The sequence below is a fragment of the Branchiostoma belcheri genome, unplaced genomic scaffold, assembly GCF_001625305.1.
Source record: "Branchiostoma belcheri isolate BF01 breed outbred unplaced genomic scaffold, Haploidv18h27 scaffold42, whole genome shotgun sequence".
Classification (NCBI taxonomy): domain Eukaryota; kingdom Metazoa; phylum Chordata; class Leptocardii; order Amphioxiformes; family Branchiostomatidae; genus Branchiostoma; species Branchiostoma belcheri.
In genome coordinates, this window is record NW_017804043.1 from 1873258 (window position 1) to 1886586 (window position 13329).

Sequence of the window (13329 nt, forward strand, 5' to 3'; positions counted from 1 at the left end):
TGTAAGAAACAGAAGGAGCGAGTAGAAACAGATAAAAACCCCTGGTCCCAGGCCGGGGTTCTAACCCACGACCAAAAAAAGAGGGCCAACGCACTTATCACTCAACCTCATTGGCAATACAATCCTTGAATTGCCCAATTAAGAGTCACCTTGTTAAACAAAGAATGAATGAATAAATAAATAAATAGAAGAACAGTTGTTGTGATTGGATAAATAACACTCAGCATTTCTTGCAATAGAGTCAAGAAAGCGGGCAAGAGACAAAGACAGCAGCTGTCTTCCAAAGAAAAGGAAGACTCAGTGAAGGTAAGAACAAGGCTGAGTAACAGAAAATTACTCACAACTTGAGAATGATGTCAAGCTTAAGAATAACTAGATCTCCTTTGAACCTTAACTATATCCCTTATCTGTCAAAATTTTTGTACAATGTAGTATTCATGACAATAACATATCATGTTTAATCCTATTCTTTTCTTTTCTTTTGCAGCAGAGATGGAGTGAATTCACAGCTCCACAGTACAAAATCTGCAATAAAATATCATATATACTATTAGCTAAATGACAGTTTTTGAAAAGGTTACAAATGTCATATAATAGCAACACTGTTTCAGATGTAGATATTATACACATGCACGCACGCGCACGCACGCACACACACACACGAGCTTTTGGATTAGTAAGTGACATCATCTAGTGGAAAAGGACCATCAGTTTTTGACAATAAACAACCTTTTCTGAGACAATAAAGCCATCCAACTATTATCCATGCACTTTGTCTGATTCATTTATTTCTACTTGATGTAATTTACCATATTATCAATGCCTCCACTTCTGTTAAGCACAGGGTAAATAAGCATACTATGCCCCACCCCAGTATCTGTAGTAATTAAAGCAATTAGTGGGAAGGGGTTAGGCTGACAATTGTATATTCTAATCCTCTTCAAGAACTTCTGGAATCACTCATTATTATTCCATGCCACAAATACTGACCAGTGAGACCTCTGAAATCTCATGATAATCTGAACTGGAACGCAACAAAACGGAACATGAGACAGAAACATCCATCATTTATACCTTGCAACATGTCACCTTCCTCTTGCTGATGAGGCTGGCTGCATCAGCAAAATTTTCTGATCTAGGGAAAATGGACATGTTCAAGGAATTTAATCTTCACAGGTGGTGGGAGAGGGATAAAAGACAACTATACTACTATAAATTCCCCAATATGGCAATGGTAAATTCACAGTACATGTACTGTGAAAACAGTGAACATAGATCGAGATACCAAGGAAAATCAGGAACAGTACCTTACATCTCAGGTACTTTCAAATTCTCAGCATGGTTGCTTTGTTTACCATATGTCAGTTTTCTTCCACAACCATCAACTTGTTATTCTATCTCCCCTATTCTGTACATCTCTCCAAATCTTCATGGTTAGTGTAACATACTCTATCACCTTATCAGCTCTAAGTCTTTCTCTTTTTTGTCTTCCTGGGTGATTTCCTTGACTTCTTCTTTGGTGAATCAGACATGCTACTTGTTCCTTCACCAAGACTTTCACTCGTCTTCTGTCTCTTCCTACCATCTTTTTTCTTTCCTTGAAGTTTACTACGTTTCCCTCCTTCCACTTTGACTTTAATTTTTGGCAAACGTTTCTTTTTGCCCTTTTTTGGTGTCGGTTTCTTCTTTGCCGTCACTTCCTCACTGCTCGAGGCTGTCGGCTGACTTGCAGAGGCTATCAGTCGTCTGGTCTCCTCTGTGGGGGACAAAATGTACGGCAGTTAGTTTGTAAGTCAAAGTGAACAATAACTAATGATTGTGTGGGGACAACTTAGGCTTAGAAATTACTAGTAGTTGATATAGTGAAGACAATGGAAAGCTAAACTTAAGTCATCATATGTATGCAAGCATCTATGTAAGTCCTGATGACATCGGCTGCAGTAAACAAACAGAAGCTTAAGTGCTATGGCCACAAACCTGAGTCCTGTATGGTAAATCAAGATGTCACTCCAATAAAATACCTAATATTTATCTAAATGACAAAACAACAATCCAACCACCTAATCCAGCTAGCAGCTGAACTAGGTATTGATAGCAGTCAAATTTGTGTCATAAAATAGCTACTGGTTCCATTACATTTGATGAAGATACATATATACTCTCTGTAAGTTTTCTTGTCTATTCTTTCCATTTGAGGTGCAACCTTAACTCACCCCTGATTTTCTGGGTAGGAGACTTGCATCGTGGCGGAGTCTTCTGCTGTCTTTTCTTCTTTGCCTTCCCCCTTTTCTTACCAGTAGTCGGAAGCCACTCGTCATCTTCTGATGTTGTTGTTGGTGGGTCCTGCTTCATGTGACGTATGTGACTAGGCAGCTGTTTGTTATAAAAAATTTATTTCGAAACTCAGTCCACATCAAAGGTAGGACAAGCTTGGACATTTTGAGGGATTGCAGTCATTTCGGATGGTGACATAAAGCCAGGTAAAACAACAGTGCAAGTTATGTACATATATCTTTAATACATCTCACCTTTGCAAATGTGCCGTAAGATTTTCCCTTGATTTGGGCAATCCGTGATGCCCGTTCCCTGGACTCCATCTGAGAAAGGTGGGACACAAACAAAGGTTTATAGGTCACATTTGTTCAATTACTACCATTTTTTACAGTCTCAAATACCGCAAGGATCACCCCTCCTTCCCTGAAACCTACAACTAGTCTTTTTAAGTGAATCAGCAACCTGCAAACATGACCATGTGCCTTCCTGACAATATGATAAAATATTGCAAACACAGAAGACTTCTACACAAATACATTTGTACATAACATGCCAGTAACAGTGAACAAGATTTTTGAGAAGCATTCTCTTTGTACCTACCAGTCCTTCATCCATCGCTGACTCATCTTCTGACACTGGCCTCTTTCTGCCACGACTCTACAACACAACATCATTATAAATATTTTAAAATATTTAAAGGTATTAAAGTGCATGTTCTTATGATGTAATCAATGTGTCATATATAACATGTCAGTATCAATAATGTGAAAATCAGTGAATATTACAAATTGCTTTGTAGAAACATGCTTTTATCTGCAAATGTAAAAAAACTCATCAGTAAAACAAAAAGTGTATTCAGTAAAAATCTGTATATATATATATATATATATACTTACCCTTCCTTTGGTTGTTTTCCTCCACTCTTCATATTTGTGGATTTTTCTAATGAAAACAAGAATTCCGAGATTTCATACCTCCATGAAATATGGGCTTGATATGTAAATGTTAATTTCCTCTTTAATTATGCAAATTACCTCCGCATTAACATGATATATGCATCGTGATGTATGTTAACTTTTGATTAACTTACAGATGCCCCAAGTATGACATTCCCATTATTCATTATTGGCATTAAGAAATCATAGAATCTTTGCATAAATTATGGAAATTAGGTCATCATTTGCATAATTAGTATCTGTTGATGTTCTGCCTGCCATAGGTTGCATACATTACATGTATGAAAGTAGTATAATGTAAAACACTGTAATCATAGAATTTCCTCATTAATTATGCAAATAAAGTCCTCATTTGCATAATTTGCATTTAATCATGTACATCTCTCTCTCAGCTACCTACACAACAAAAATTATGAAAATACGTTGTTCCTATCTGGACTTATTGGCTTTTAAACATTTCGCCAGAAAGTGCCCTGCAGTTCCAGAACAAGCTGCTAGGGGGACCAAACTCACACCACTTATTCCTGACAGGAAAAGCTATCTGTCACCAAAACATCAAGACCATAGCATGTTCAGGACAAAAGATACAAAAACTGGAAGTTTTGCTGCAGTACCAAGGTCATCCACCAGGAGGCCCATATTTGACCTTGACCTTCGTCTTCCTAAGACTTACCGACATACCAAATATCATCATAATCCATAAAGGCGTTCTGAAGTTATGCTGACCACAAAGTTGCGGAAACACACAGACACACACACATACATACATACATACATACATACATACAGACAGACACGCCAAAAACAATACCTCCATTTTTCATGGAGGTAAAAAAAGGCAGACAGCATTAAAAACATCAATCCACATCATAAACATATATGGCGAAATTATGTGACAAATTAAACAATATGATCCAAGCTATATAAGGTTAGGCCTATTTTAGACTTTTTGCTTTTTTTGCTTTTCTGTGCATTTTGTAGGCTTTCTATTTCATTACTTTTTATTTGGGTATCCTGTCTAGGCTGACAAAAATACCTGGCCAAAAGCAGGTCTAACTTTTACTTGTGTAAACACTACTACAGTATACAGTATTAGCTACAGTATACCACAACATACAGGAGAAACTTACTCAGCAATAGACTCAGCTATGCCGGTCTTCACCACCCCCAGGGAAGGGTCTGGTCTTCCCCCTCCTCCCAACTCACACTTCATGTTGTGGTATTTCTCATGGATATCTTGGAGTTGCTGTAAAATACAGAAAAGAAACAAAGAGCCAAGACTTTGCAACACTTATACACTGTAAAATACATTGGGATGAAAACAATGATACATCCTTGTTTTACAAACACAAACACACAAATGTATTACAAACGTAACCAACACTTTCTTAGACACGATTTTTGCCAAATTATGTCAACTAAACGCGAAAGAATGTAACAATGAAAACAATTACACATTCTTGAATTCTTGTTTCTTCATGCTTTCCTTGTACAAGCTAGTGAGATCCCTAACCAAACTCATTTTCACCTGAGTGGAGAGACATTCAGAAAAAAAGGTACATTTCCCAAGGGCAAAACACTGGGCCCTGCCAGGGATTCAAACCCTGAACCTTTAGGTCTTAACAACAACACAGGACCACCTTGAGTTATAACAGATACATGTATAAAAAATCCTTTTCTCCTTACCTCCAGTGAGTCCCCTAACACTTGTGGCAGGATGCTCTGTTGTTCTTTCAGCTGGTCATTTTCTCTGTCCTCATCATCAGGGAGTTTTTCCTTGGTCCCAAAAATCAGCTGAAACACACAACGTCAATATGCAAATTAGCAATCTATCAGAAACAACTAAATTACAGTTAGCTAGCAATGAGTTGAGTTCATCCTCAGTTGAGTGACACAAGTTTCTCCATCTAGATGACAGGACAAAGCATCCTTCATCAAAGACCAAGATCCTCCCCCAATAACATCCTTTTAAAAAGTGCGAAAGACGGATAACTGCTTCTGTGACTTTCATCTAGTTTCCAGAAAAGGACCAAACCAGCCATTTCCTTACATGACCTGTCAGTACTAATGCATACTTTGCAGAGCAGTTGTATTACATACAAAATGTGATACTACTATGTGTAGCTGTTTACGTGAGTTAATACATTAAGAGGATCACCTGAGTGGGCGTGGCTGTGAAGAGAAAGGCCTTGTCCATCCTTAAGGTGCGGAAGATGAAGTCCACGTCAAGGTGCTGCTGCTCCGTCACTTCTTGGTGGAACACAAGAAGCTCACACCACATCTTAAGGGTCATACGGATCTGCGCAGCAAAATAAGTACAGACACAAGGACAAGTTTAAAGGTATATCTATACCTCTCATAAATTTAAAAATACATATTCCAGTACTTGCTGGATTTAAGGAGAGCCAACTACTGGGGAAAGTAGATTCTATACATGAATCTTTATACATGTAGGTCTGGAGAAGTCTATGGACATACAAATGTATATTGTTGCTGCAAACTTTCAGGGAAAATCATGGAGGTAGAAGAGATACTGGAGCAGTAACGCCCCCTATTACTTTGGTCCAGTACTGCAGGTACAGCTTGCACAGTAGAGTTTCTTGTACACTGACTCATATGTATTTTCAAAACCAAGAGAGATACTCATAGCAACACAACACAAACATAAATACCTTATAAAGTACAAAAAAGCCTACACACCCAATATTCTCTATCAATTTTTCTCTTATGACTTGTCCATAATGTTGCAACTTTCAAGACTAAACTATTTTGGTGAAAACACTAACCTTGACTTTAGGGTTGTTGAGTTGTGTGTAGTACAGTCCATACAGGAGGTATAAGGCTCCCACTCTGACCTGGAAACTGTAGGGAGGCAGCAGGAAGTTCTGCACTATCTGGAAGGCCCCCTCGATAAACTGGGATTGGGAAGGAAAAATACATGAGATACAATGTTATGACTAGGCTTTCAGAAGACAACTAAAAGTCATATAAAACACCAATTTAAAACAGACATTACATACAATTCACGAACAAATGAAAGTTACAATTCATGTGTGTACTTACCTCTTTCTGTTCCCTTGCTTCTTTTCTACCACTGTATTTGAAAAGCAAGGAGAAACGTTTTCAGTAACTTCAATGCTAAGCATTTATTTCATTTCATTATACTAGTCAATTTATACTCCTCTGGCTCCTTGTACATTACTAATAGTGTCATTTCTATGCTAAAATATGTACAAGACAAACTGTGTGTAAATATTCGACTCGTCCTACATGTACAATGTATTATGATTCTACGTAAGCTTTACACTTGTAGATTGAAACTAGATTCTGATAGAGAGAATGAGAGACTCACTAGTGGATAAGAGAGAAGTTGGTTTGCCTCCAGAGTGCTGAGAACTGTTCATATCTGACACTGTTGGTCTCTGTGAAGAGTTGCAGTAACCTCTCACAGTCTGTTCTCAGACCCACCGCTCCGGACATGCTGACTGATGCTCCTACAGCAGTATAGAAATAAAACTTTATTACACAGTAACTGTATTGAATAGCCTACAATGTATGATGGCATGTTAGGAACTGTCATCAATTGTAAGAATTATACTTATAGTATAAGTATAATTCTTACAATAAATAGTATAAGTTATACTAAAGTTATATAACCAAGGAATTTCAATTTCCAAGTGACCTATAAAAAACAAGATATACATTTTAACAACTAACTATTTTCTTATTTGTTGGTCATTATGTTTTGTCTGTTTTGACTTTAGGAAATAGAAGTTTTCTTACTGAAATCAAGTACTAGTACGTTAAACTTTAATAAAAGGCTAGACTTGCTAAAATCACCCCCCCCCCTCCAAAAAACACACACAAACGTATTACAAACGTAACCAACACTTTCTTAGATACTATTTTTGCCAAATTATGTCAACTTAAGGCAACCTGGAGATGCAGAGTTCGTGTCCCTAAACCATGACGTTATGCACACTCGAAAAACACAATGTTTTCCGTCAGAAGTTATTTTTCTGACGATAAAAACAACACACACACTTACCTGCTCGTGCGATTTCCCGCGACCACTGTGAGGCCCCCTATATACGTGTCTTTTGCATCCACTTCTCAATGCCTGATAAATCTTTACTACATATTACCAAATAAAAGAATTTAAGTACAAAAATATACTAATGTTCTAACCATTTCTATTCAGTAGATAGCGATTTTAGTTAAACTTGTACTTTGGAGCGTATCATTGCCATATTAGTACTCTCAAAATAAAGGCCTTGATTTGTATAATTTTTGAACCGTCCGTCCCATCATTCTCTCTCCAAAATGGCTGCCGGTGGTCAGACGAAAAAATAGGTGTGGTGATATTTTTACATTTTTGGCATTTGTCTAACAACAGGAGCTACATAAGTGACCCCGTGAGTAGAACACTTTACATTCTAACGGAAGAATTATATTTCTGGCTCCATTGTTATATTATGCGTCTATTTAGCTGCATTTTTTGTTGAATATTATGCCCCCCTCCCTCCTTGTGGTCTTCGATGTCATGTACTGATGAAAATCAGTAAATATCATGCGTCAATTTGATCTCAACGCAGACATTAGAAGGAATTTGATTTTATGATGATTGCATAATAATTAATAACATTACATAAGTTCAGATAAAAGGATAATTATGATATTGTGATTACACACAGCATGCAGTAAGAAAAATCCATGTTATTCATTGTGTCCAAAAATATTATTGTCTGCTTAGACATAATTCACTCCAAAAGGGATCTACAAACTTCACAAAGGAATGTTTCTACAGCTTTCAGATATCCAGACTTTTTCACCAGGCTTATGATGGACTGCTTGGACAACCTCTCACACGAAGTGCTGTCAGACTCAGACCCTGCTCAACAGAACACAGAAATTCGCCACACTTATGCAGAAGACGACAACATTCCTTCAAGCCCCGATATTGAAGAATACGATGCCTCAGACCAGTTCAAGCAAGAAGATGTTAACTTCGAGGACACCACCTTGTCGCATAATGAGGTTGTTGTCGTTGTTGTCTCTGCTTAACATCTATTTATCCACTAGACGTGGATCCTTGGTTCCATTCTCTGCTTGGTGCTTTGTTTCTTTAAGTTGCTCTGGTACTTGTATGTGCTTTGGTGCTTTGCACATAGGTGTTTTTAACCTGGTATCCAGTCTATCATGGTCGGGACAGGTTTTCTTCGGGGTTGCAGGAGCTCTTCCCCGCCCACTTCAGCTAGGTTTCCCGGTAGGTATTTCACAATGGGAGATTGATTAGCCTGTGGGGCAAATCAACTCCCTGGCGTGCCATCTCTACTAGCGTAACACTTCCACCGGGGTGGCCTCACGCCACTGGCCTGTTGTACTGGGGAAAACTAGTATTAGAGCCCTGAAGACAGCCTGCTCCAACTACTAGTATGCCCCAACCAAGATGACTGGATACCAGGCTAATGTGTTTTGGAAATGTTGATTAATCCTCCATCTCACACCTTGTCCCATAATCACAGGTGATGGACATCGTCCGCGCTGGCGTGGCAGAACTCGTAAAGGACCCTCTGCTGTCTGACCTTCCCGCGGGGGTCACGCTGGACGAGGTGAAGTCTCAGATCGCGCTGGAGTACGGCCAGGCCATGAAGGTGATCGTGCGGAAGGAGTGCGGCGGCATCATGCCGATTGTGGTTCCTCAGGACGCTACGGTGGTGGACTTGAAACATGCCATCAGCAGGTAAATAAGCTAACTTCATCATATTCCCTGACTACAAATGTAGTTTGTGGTTAATTCTAAAGAATATAGCTATAGCTGTTTCAACTTACTGTCAGAACTACTGGACTTAAAACACATTGGCAGGTAAACTTGTGCTTCTGTAAACTTGCATCCTGGCCCAGCCTGGGTGATGCCTTTCTAGCTTTAGTAAACCCTCTCTATTCCAGGGAAGTACTTAAGTTAAAAAGGCTGGCATCAAAGCAAAATTTATCTAGCAGGTCAAGTATACCTGCCACTATGTAAAAATAAAACTTAGTCAAAAAAGATCTCTAATGCAATGTCCCAGTAAAATGCACTCTGTGTATATCTTTGGGGTGCTGCACTTGAAATCAGTCAAAACACACAAGTGAATGGTAATGGAAGCTATGATGACATTATTTGATGTAGAACAAATCAATTTTGTATCACAGTAGAGGAACTTGTACTTGGCCTTCTCATACCTTTACATCAATCTTTTTGCCCGCTCTAACTAATAATCCACAACAATCTGTCCTGTTGTTCACCAGGTACGTCACACTGAAGCAGACCAGAGAAGGCGGCACCACACAGATCAGCTGGCGTTACATCTGGAGAACCTACTGGCTCACTTTTGACGGTGAGAAACTCTCACAAAACAACAAGAAACTCAAGGACTACGGCATCAGGAACAGGGCAGAGCTACGCTTCATAAAAAGACTCAGAAGCAAAGTGGAGGGAGTTTGAAAAGAACTGATGTAACATCCGTGTCCATGATATCACCAGGGTCCATAATATCGCCACCTTGAGAAATAGTGTGCTTAAAGACATATATTTTTACTGCAACATACCCCAGGTATGTACATTTGAGGTGTGGAGGAGTGCATACCAAAAGTATGTTGCTGTAAAAATATCTTCAAGCACACTTTTTCTCAAGGTGGTGATATTATGGACCCTGGTGATATTATGGACACGGATGTTATATTGTTGTGAAAAGAACTGTACATTTTGTAAGACAAGTTGTGCAATATTAAGTTCAATCTGGTTGAACCTACTACAAATGTAGTAACTTGGGACTGTAAAAAGGTCAATCAATATGTAAAGAAAACTGGATAAACATGAGTAAACATATGAAATGACTTGAGCAATGTTCAACTGAACTTACAGTTGATGCAGCCATTTAGGAGGGAGGATAAGTTTGTCGTCTCAGTTCAAGAAGACTGACAACTGGTTCTTTGATGTGCAGTATTGCGACATGGACTGTCACACATACCTATTTTTACAAAGTTCAGTACACTTATATCTGAAATTTGATTCAAAGGATAAGCCATACCATCCTCTGAATTACAATAACACTTTATTGATATAAGGTGAAGTATACAACTGCAGATTCAAGTTTAAACTAAGTGTACACAAAATAGAATATTATTGTTGTAAATAAACACTACATTTCATAGATGGTGGTAGATTGCTGTCTTACTTGTAGGCATGGATTAAATCAAAAATAGAGGGAGTGGATCACTTTGTGCTTGATATTCTGACATTGTATTCAGCCTTCAGCTCTTCAGATGCTTCAAACTCATACACATCCGTGAGTTCGTGGACAGTACAGTTTGTCTGAAAACATCGCCACTTGTTGGTGATCTGTTGGATTTTTCTTGTCTATAGCAGTCACCTCTCTAGTTCAAGTCTCATGCATAGACACATTGACTGTATTTCACTTTGCATTAACTTTATTAGGGCTTCAAAGGTGGCTCTTAACATTCTACAACATAAACATCTACAACATAAACATCTAGTGAGAGAGAGAAAGGATAGCATTGCCATCAAGAGTATGACAGTATTATAAGGATACATCTTATTGACTTTGGTCCTACAACACAGAAGAAGTGGACATACCAGTAACAGCAATCACAAAAACATTGATTTAGTGTTAACATTTTAATGGTCATTGAAAAGAATACAGTAATGCTGTCGTTCTTGGTAAATACTGGACAAATAAAAGCTGTCTTTTAATATTACACAAAACAAGTGGACGAAACACTACAAAACTTATGTACGGTACTGAAGGTGTGTTATTGCCATTTTAGTTACTGTGATGATAACTGTTAAAAGTATTATCTATATCCATTTTATTAGGGTGTAGAGCTAAATTGTTTTATGTGGTTGAATAATTACGTATATGCGTCATCAAAGAAGTCATTTTATGATCACAGATGACAAAGTTAAGTAAGGCTATTGATAGACTGGTCTTTACAACACAAAACATTAAGGAACAACTTAAACATTAAAACATCACCTTTCCACATTGAAACATGACTTTTTAAAAAGTAGAATAAAAATAAGTAGAATGGCTAAGTCATCAGCGCTAGCACACATTTTCATACAGCTTACATAATATTTAACCTTGTTTGTCCGTGGGTCTATTTCGTACACCAAGGTTTGTATTAGTTATAACAGTAAGCGAGACAGTAAGGGTTAAATTACTTTGTCCTGCTATAAGCAAAGCAGTAGTAATGTTGACAGCTACAAAAACAGTGCATATACCAATCTCCTTGTGTTTGCCATTCAGTCCTATTTTGGCTAAGGACAGTAACTGTGTTCCATTTGAAAACATAGTGACAAAGTGGCACCATATAAACTTTTCTTCTATTTCAAATCCCCCACCCCCTCCCTCCATGTAGCTAGCTTGTACCATTCTAGTGTAGCCTGCCTCTCTCTATTATATCAGAATTTTTTATCACTATTAAAAGCAGCCATGCAATAAATCTGACTTTGTACAGGGCACCAAAACTTTTCAACTTCTGACTCCATCCCTGGATAGACTGAGTGTGTATGGCAGGCAAAATTTTAAAGCCAGTATTAGCTTCTCATTCAGAGTGCATAGAGTGTCCAATTCACAGAAGTGGAGGTACAAGTAGTACATTTTATGTAAGTGCAAGAGAAAAAGAATCTGATATTGTATGGCAATGTTTCTTCCACGCACACACGTACTGGAAATTGAGTTTTGACAACACTATGCCCTTCTTCAGTGTTACATGTATCTACAGAATATAATACAACATGTAGTATCTACAACACTGATATGTATCAGATCAGAAGTCAAAGGTACCCCCCCCACACCAAATGGTATCTTCCTTACACATGATGCATCATTTCATAAAGGTTGATTTTGTGGATTGTATGTATTTTCAAAAATTCATAAAACCCTCTGATGAGAAATTACAGTAATGAATGAAAACATTTGTAGTCTAATCTCTGTTTTCCTTCATTTTTACATTCTATCAAAACTTACAGATGGGAAATTTCTGGGGAAAATGAATTTAGCACATTCAGATTGCAGTCAAAATTTCTAAACAGATTTCAAATCCCTTTGTTTCAACATGGCCCTCTGACATTTTTATACTGGAAAAATGTAGCACCCTTTCTTGTAAGTCTTCACTTTGTTCCTACACTCTTGATTAACTTTTCACCAGAAATGGCAGGAATCTGTGGAAACTCAACATAAATATTTGAGAAGTCAAAAGTATACTAAATAAAACCTGATACTTTTCCAACACTACCCCCTCAAACTTTACACATCATGCTAGGTGCATATTTACATCACCTAGCAGAAAATTAGAAGCTATACATATATGCAGAGATGAATCACTTCTAAGGAGATTTGAAACACTGTTTTTCTGTGTCCAAATACAAAGATACAAACTATGGCAGCTCCTGCTTTTATTATAAAATTCATGGTGCAGTATTTGTTAATTGCACTCTTTTATTTTATTTTGAATAGAAGGCTGTTGAATGGCCAAAAGATATATTTCTAGATCAATAATAAGATGTATAAGCTGTCATTTTTGTGACTCTGGCTGTGGACACAGATGTACATTGTACAAGCATTTCAAATGTACTGTTATTATCTTCTGGCTTCTTTAAAAACTACATCTTAAGGATAACAATAGGAACATCCCACCGGAAGAGTTTGGTGAGCATCCCTGTCAAAAGAAATTACAAAATGAGGGACTTCAGTGCCGACTGTAACTATGTCTACCTTTTTTATTATTCCTGTAAAAACAGCACAAATCTTAGCCATTCCCTGATACGAACTGATCAGAAATTTGAGTTCAATCTTTAAGTGTTGGAGGTTACTTTCCAAAAAAATGTTAGGATAAGGACTTTGTCTAACACAGATGAACTTTGAGGCTAAGTAAAATCTAAGGTATGTGTATGCAAGGATGTTATATTGACGTATACAACACCCTTGGTGTAATCTTATTTTTAAAATGGATTCACATTTCAAGAAACAGTGGACAAGTGTCCTTAGATTTAGAAGGACAAGGACAAAATCGAAGTTTTTACATGAAATAAGAA

General features: G+C 37.7%; 2 protein-coding genes across 2 annotated transcripts; one reads left to right on the forward strand and one right to left on the reverse strand.

The window, feature by feature from the left end:
* Positions 1 to 494: 494 nt before the first annotated feature.
* Positions 495 to 7480, reverse strand: LOC109478006 (snRNA-activating protein complex subunit 1-like). Its single transcript, XM_019779457.1, has 11 exons — positions 7460 to 7480; positions 6583 to 6776; positions 6294 to 6324; positions 6017 to 6145; positions 5389 to 5529; positions 4917 to 5024; positions 4361 to 4476; positions 3171 to 3216; positions 2529 to 2597; positions 2214 to 2373; positions 495 to 1756 (listed from the first exon to the last, which is right to left on the reverse strand). The coding sequence occupies exons 1-11, from the start codon at positions 7478 to 7480 to the stop codon at positions 1467 to 1469; spliced, it is 1305 nt and encodes a 434-aa protein (XP_019635016.1). The 3' UTR covers positions 495 to 1466.
* A 46-nt stretch (positions 7481 to 7526) lies between these two features.
* On the forward strand, positions 7527 to 9723 carry LOC109478094 (U11/U12 small nuclear ribonucleoprotein 25 kDa protein-like). The gene is made up of 4 exons (XM_019779578.1): positions 7527 to 7583; positions 8045 to 8267; positions 8756 to 8973; positions 9519 to 9723. The coding sequence occupies exons 2-4, from the start codon at positions 8070 to 8072 to the stop codon at positions 9712 to 9714; spliced, it is 612 nt and encodes a 203-aa protein (XP_019635137.1). The 5' UTR covers positions 7527 to 7583; positions 8045 to 8069; the 3' UTR covers positions 9715 to 9723.
* Positions 9724 to 13329: the final 3606 nt, after the last annotated feature.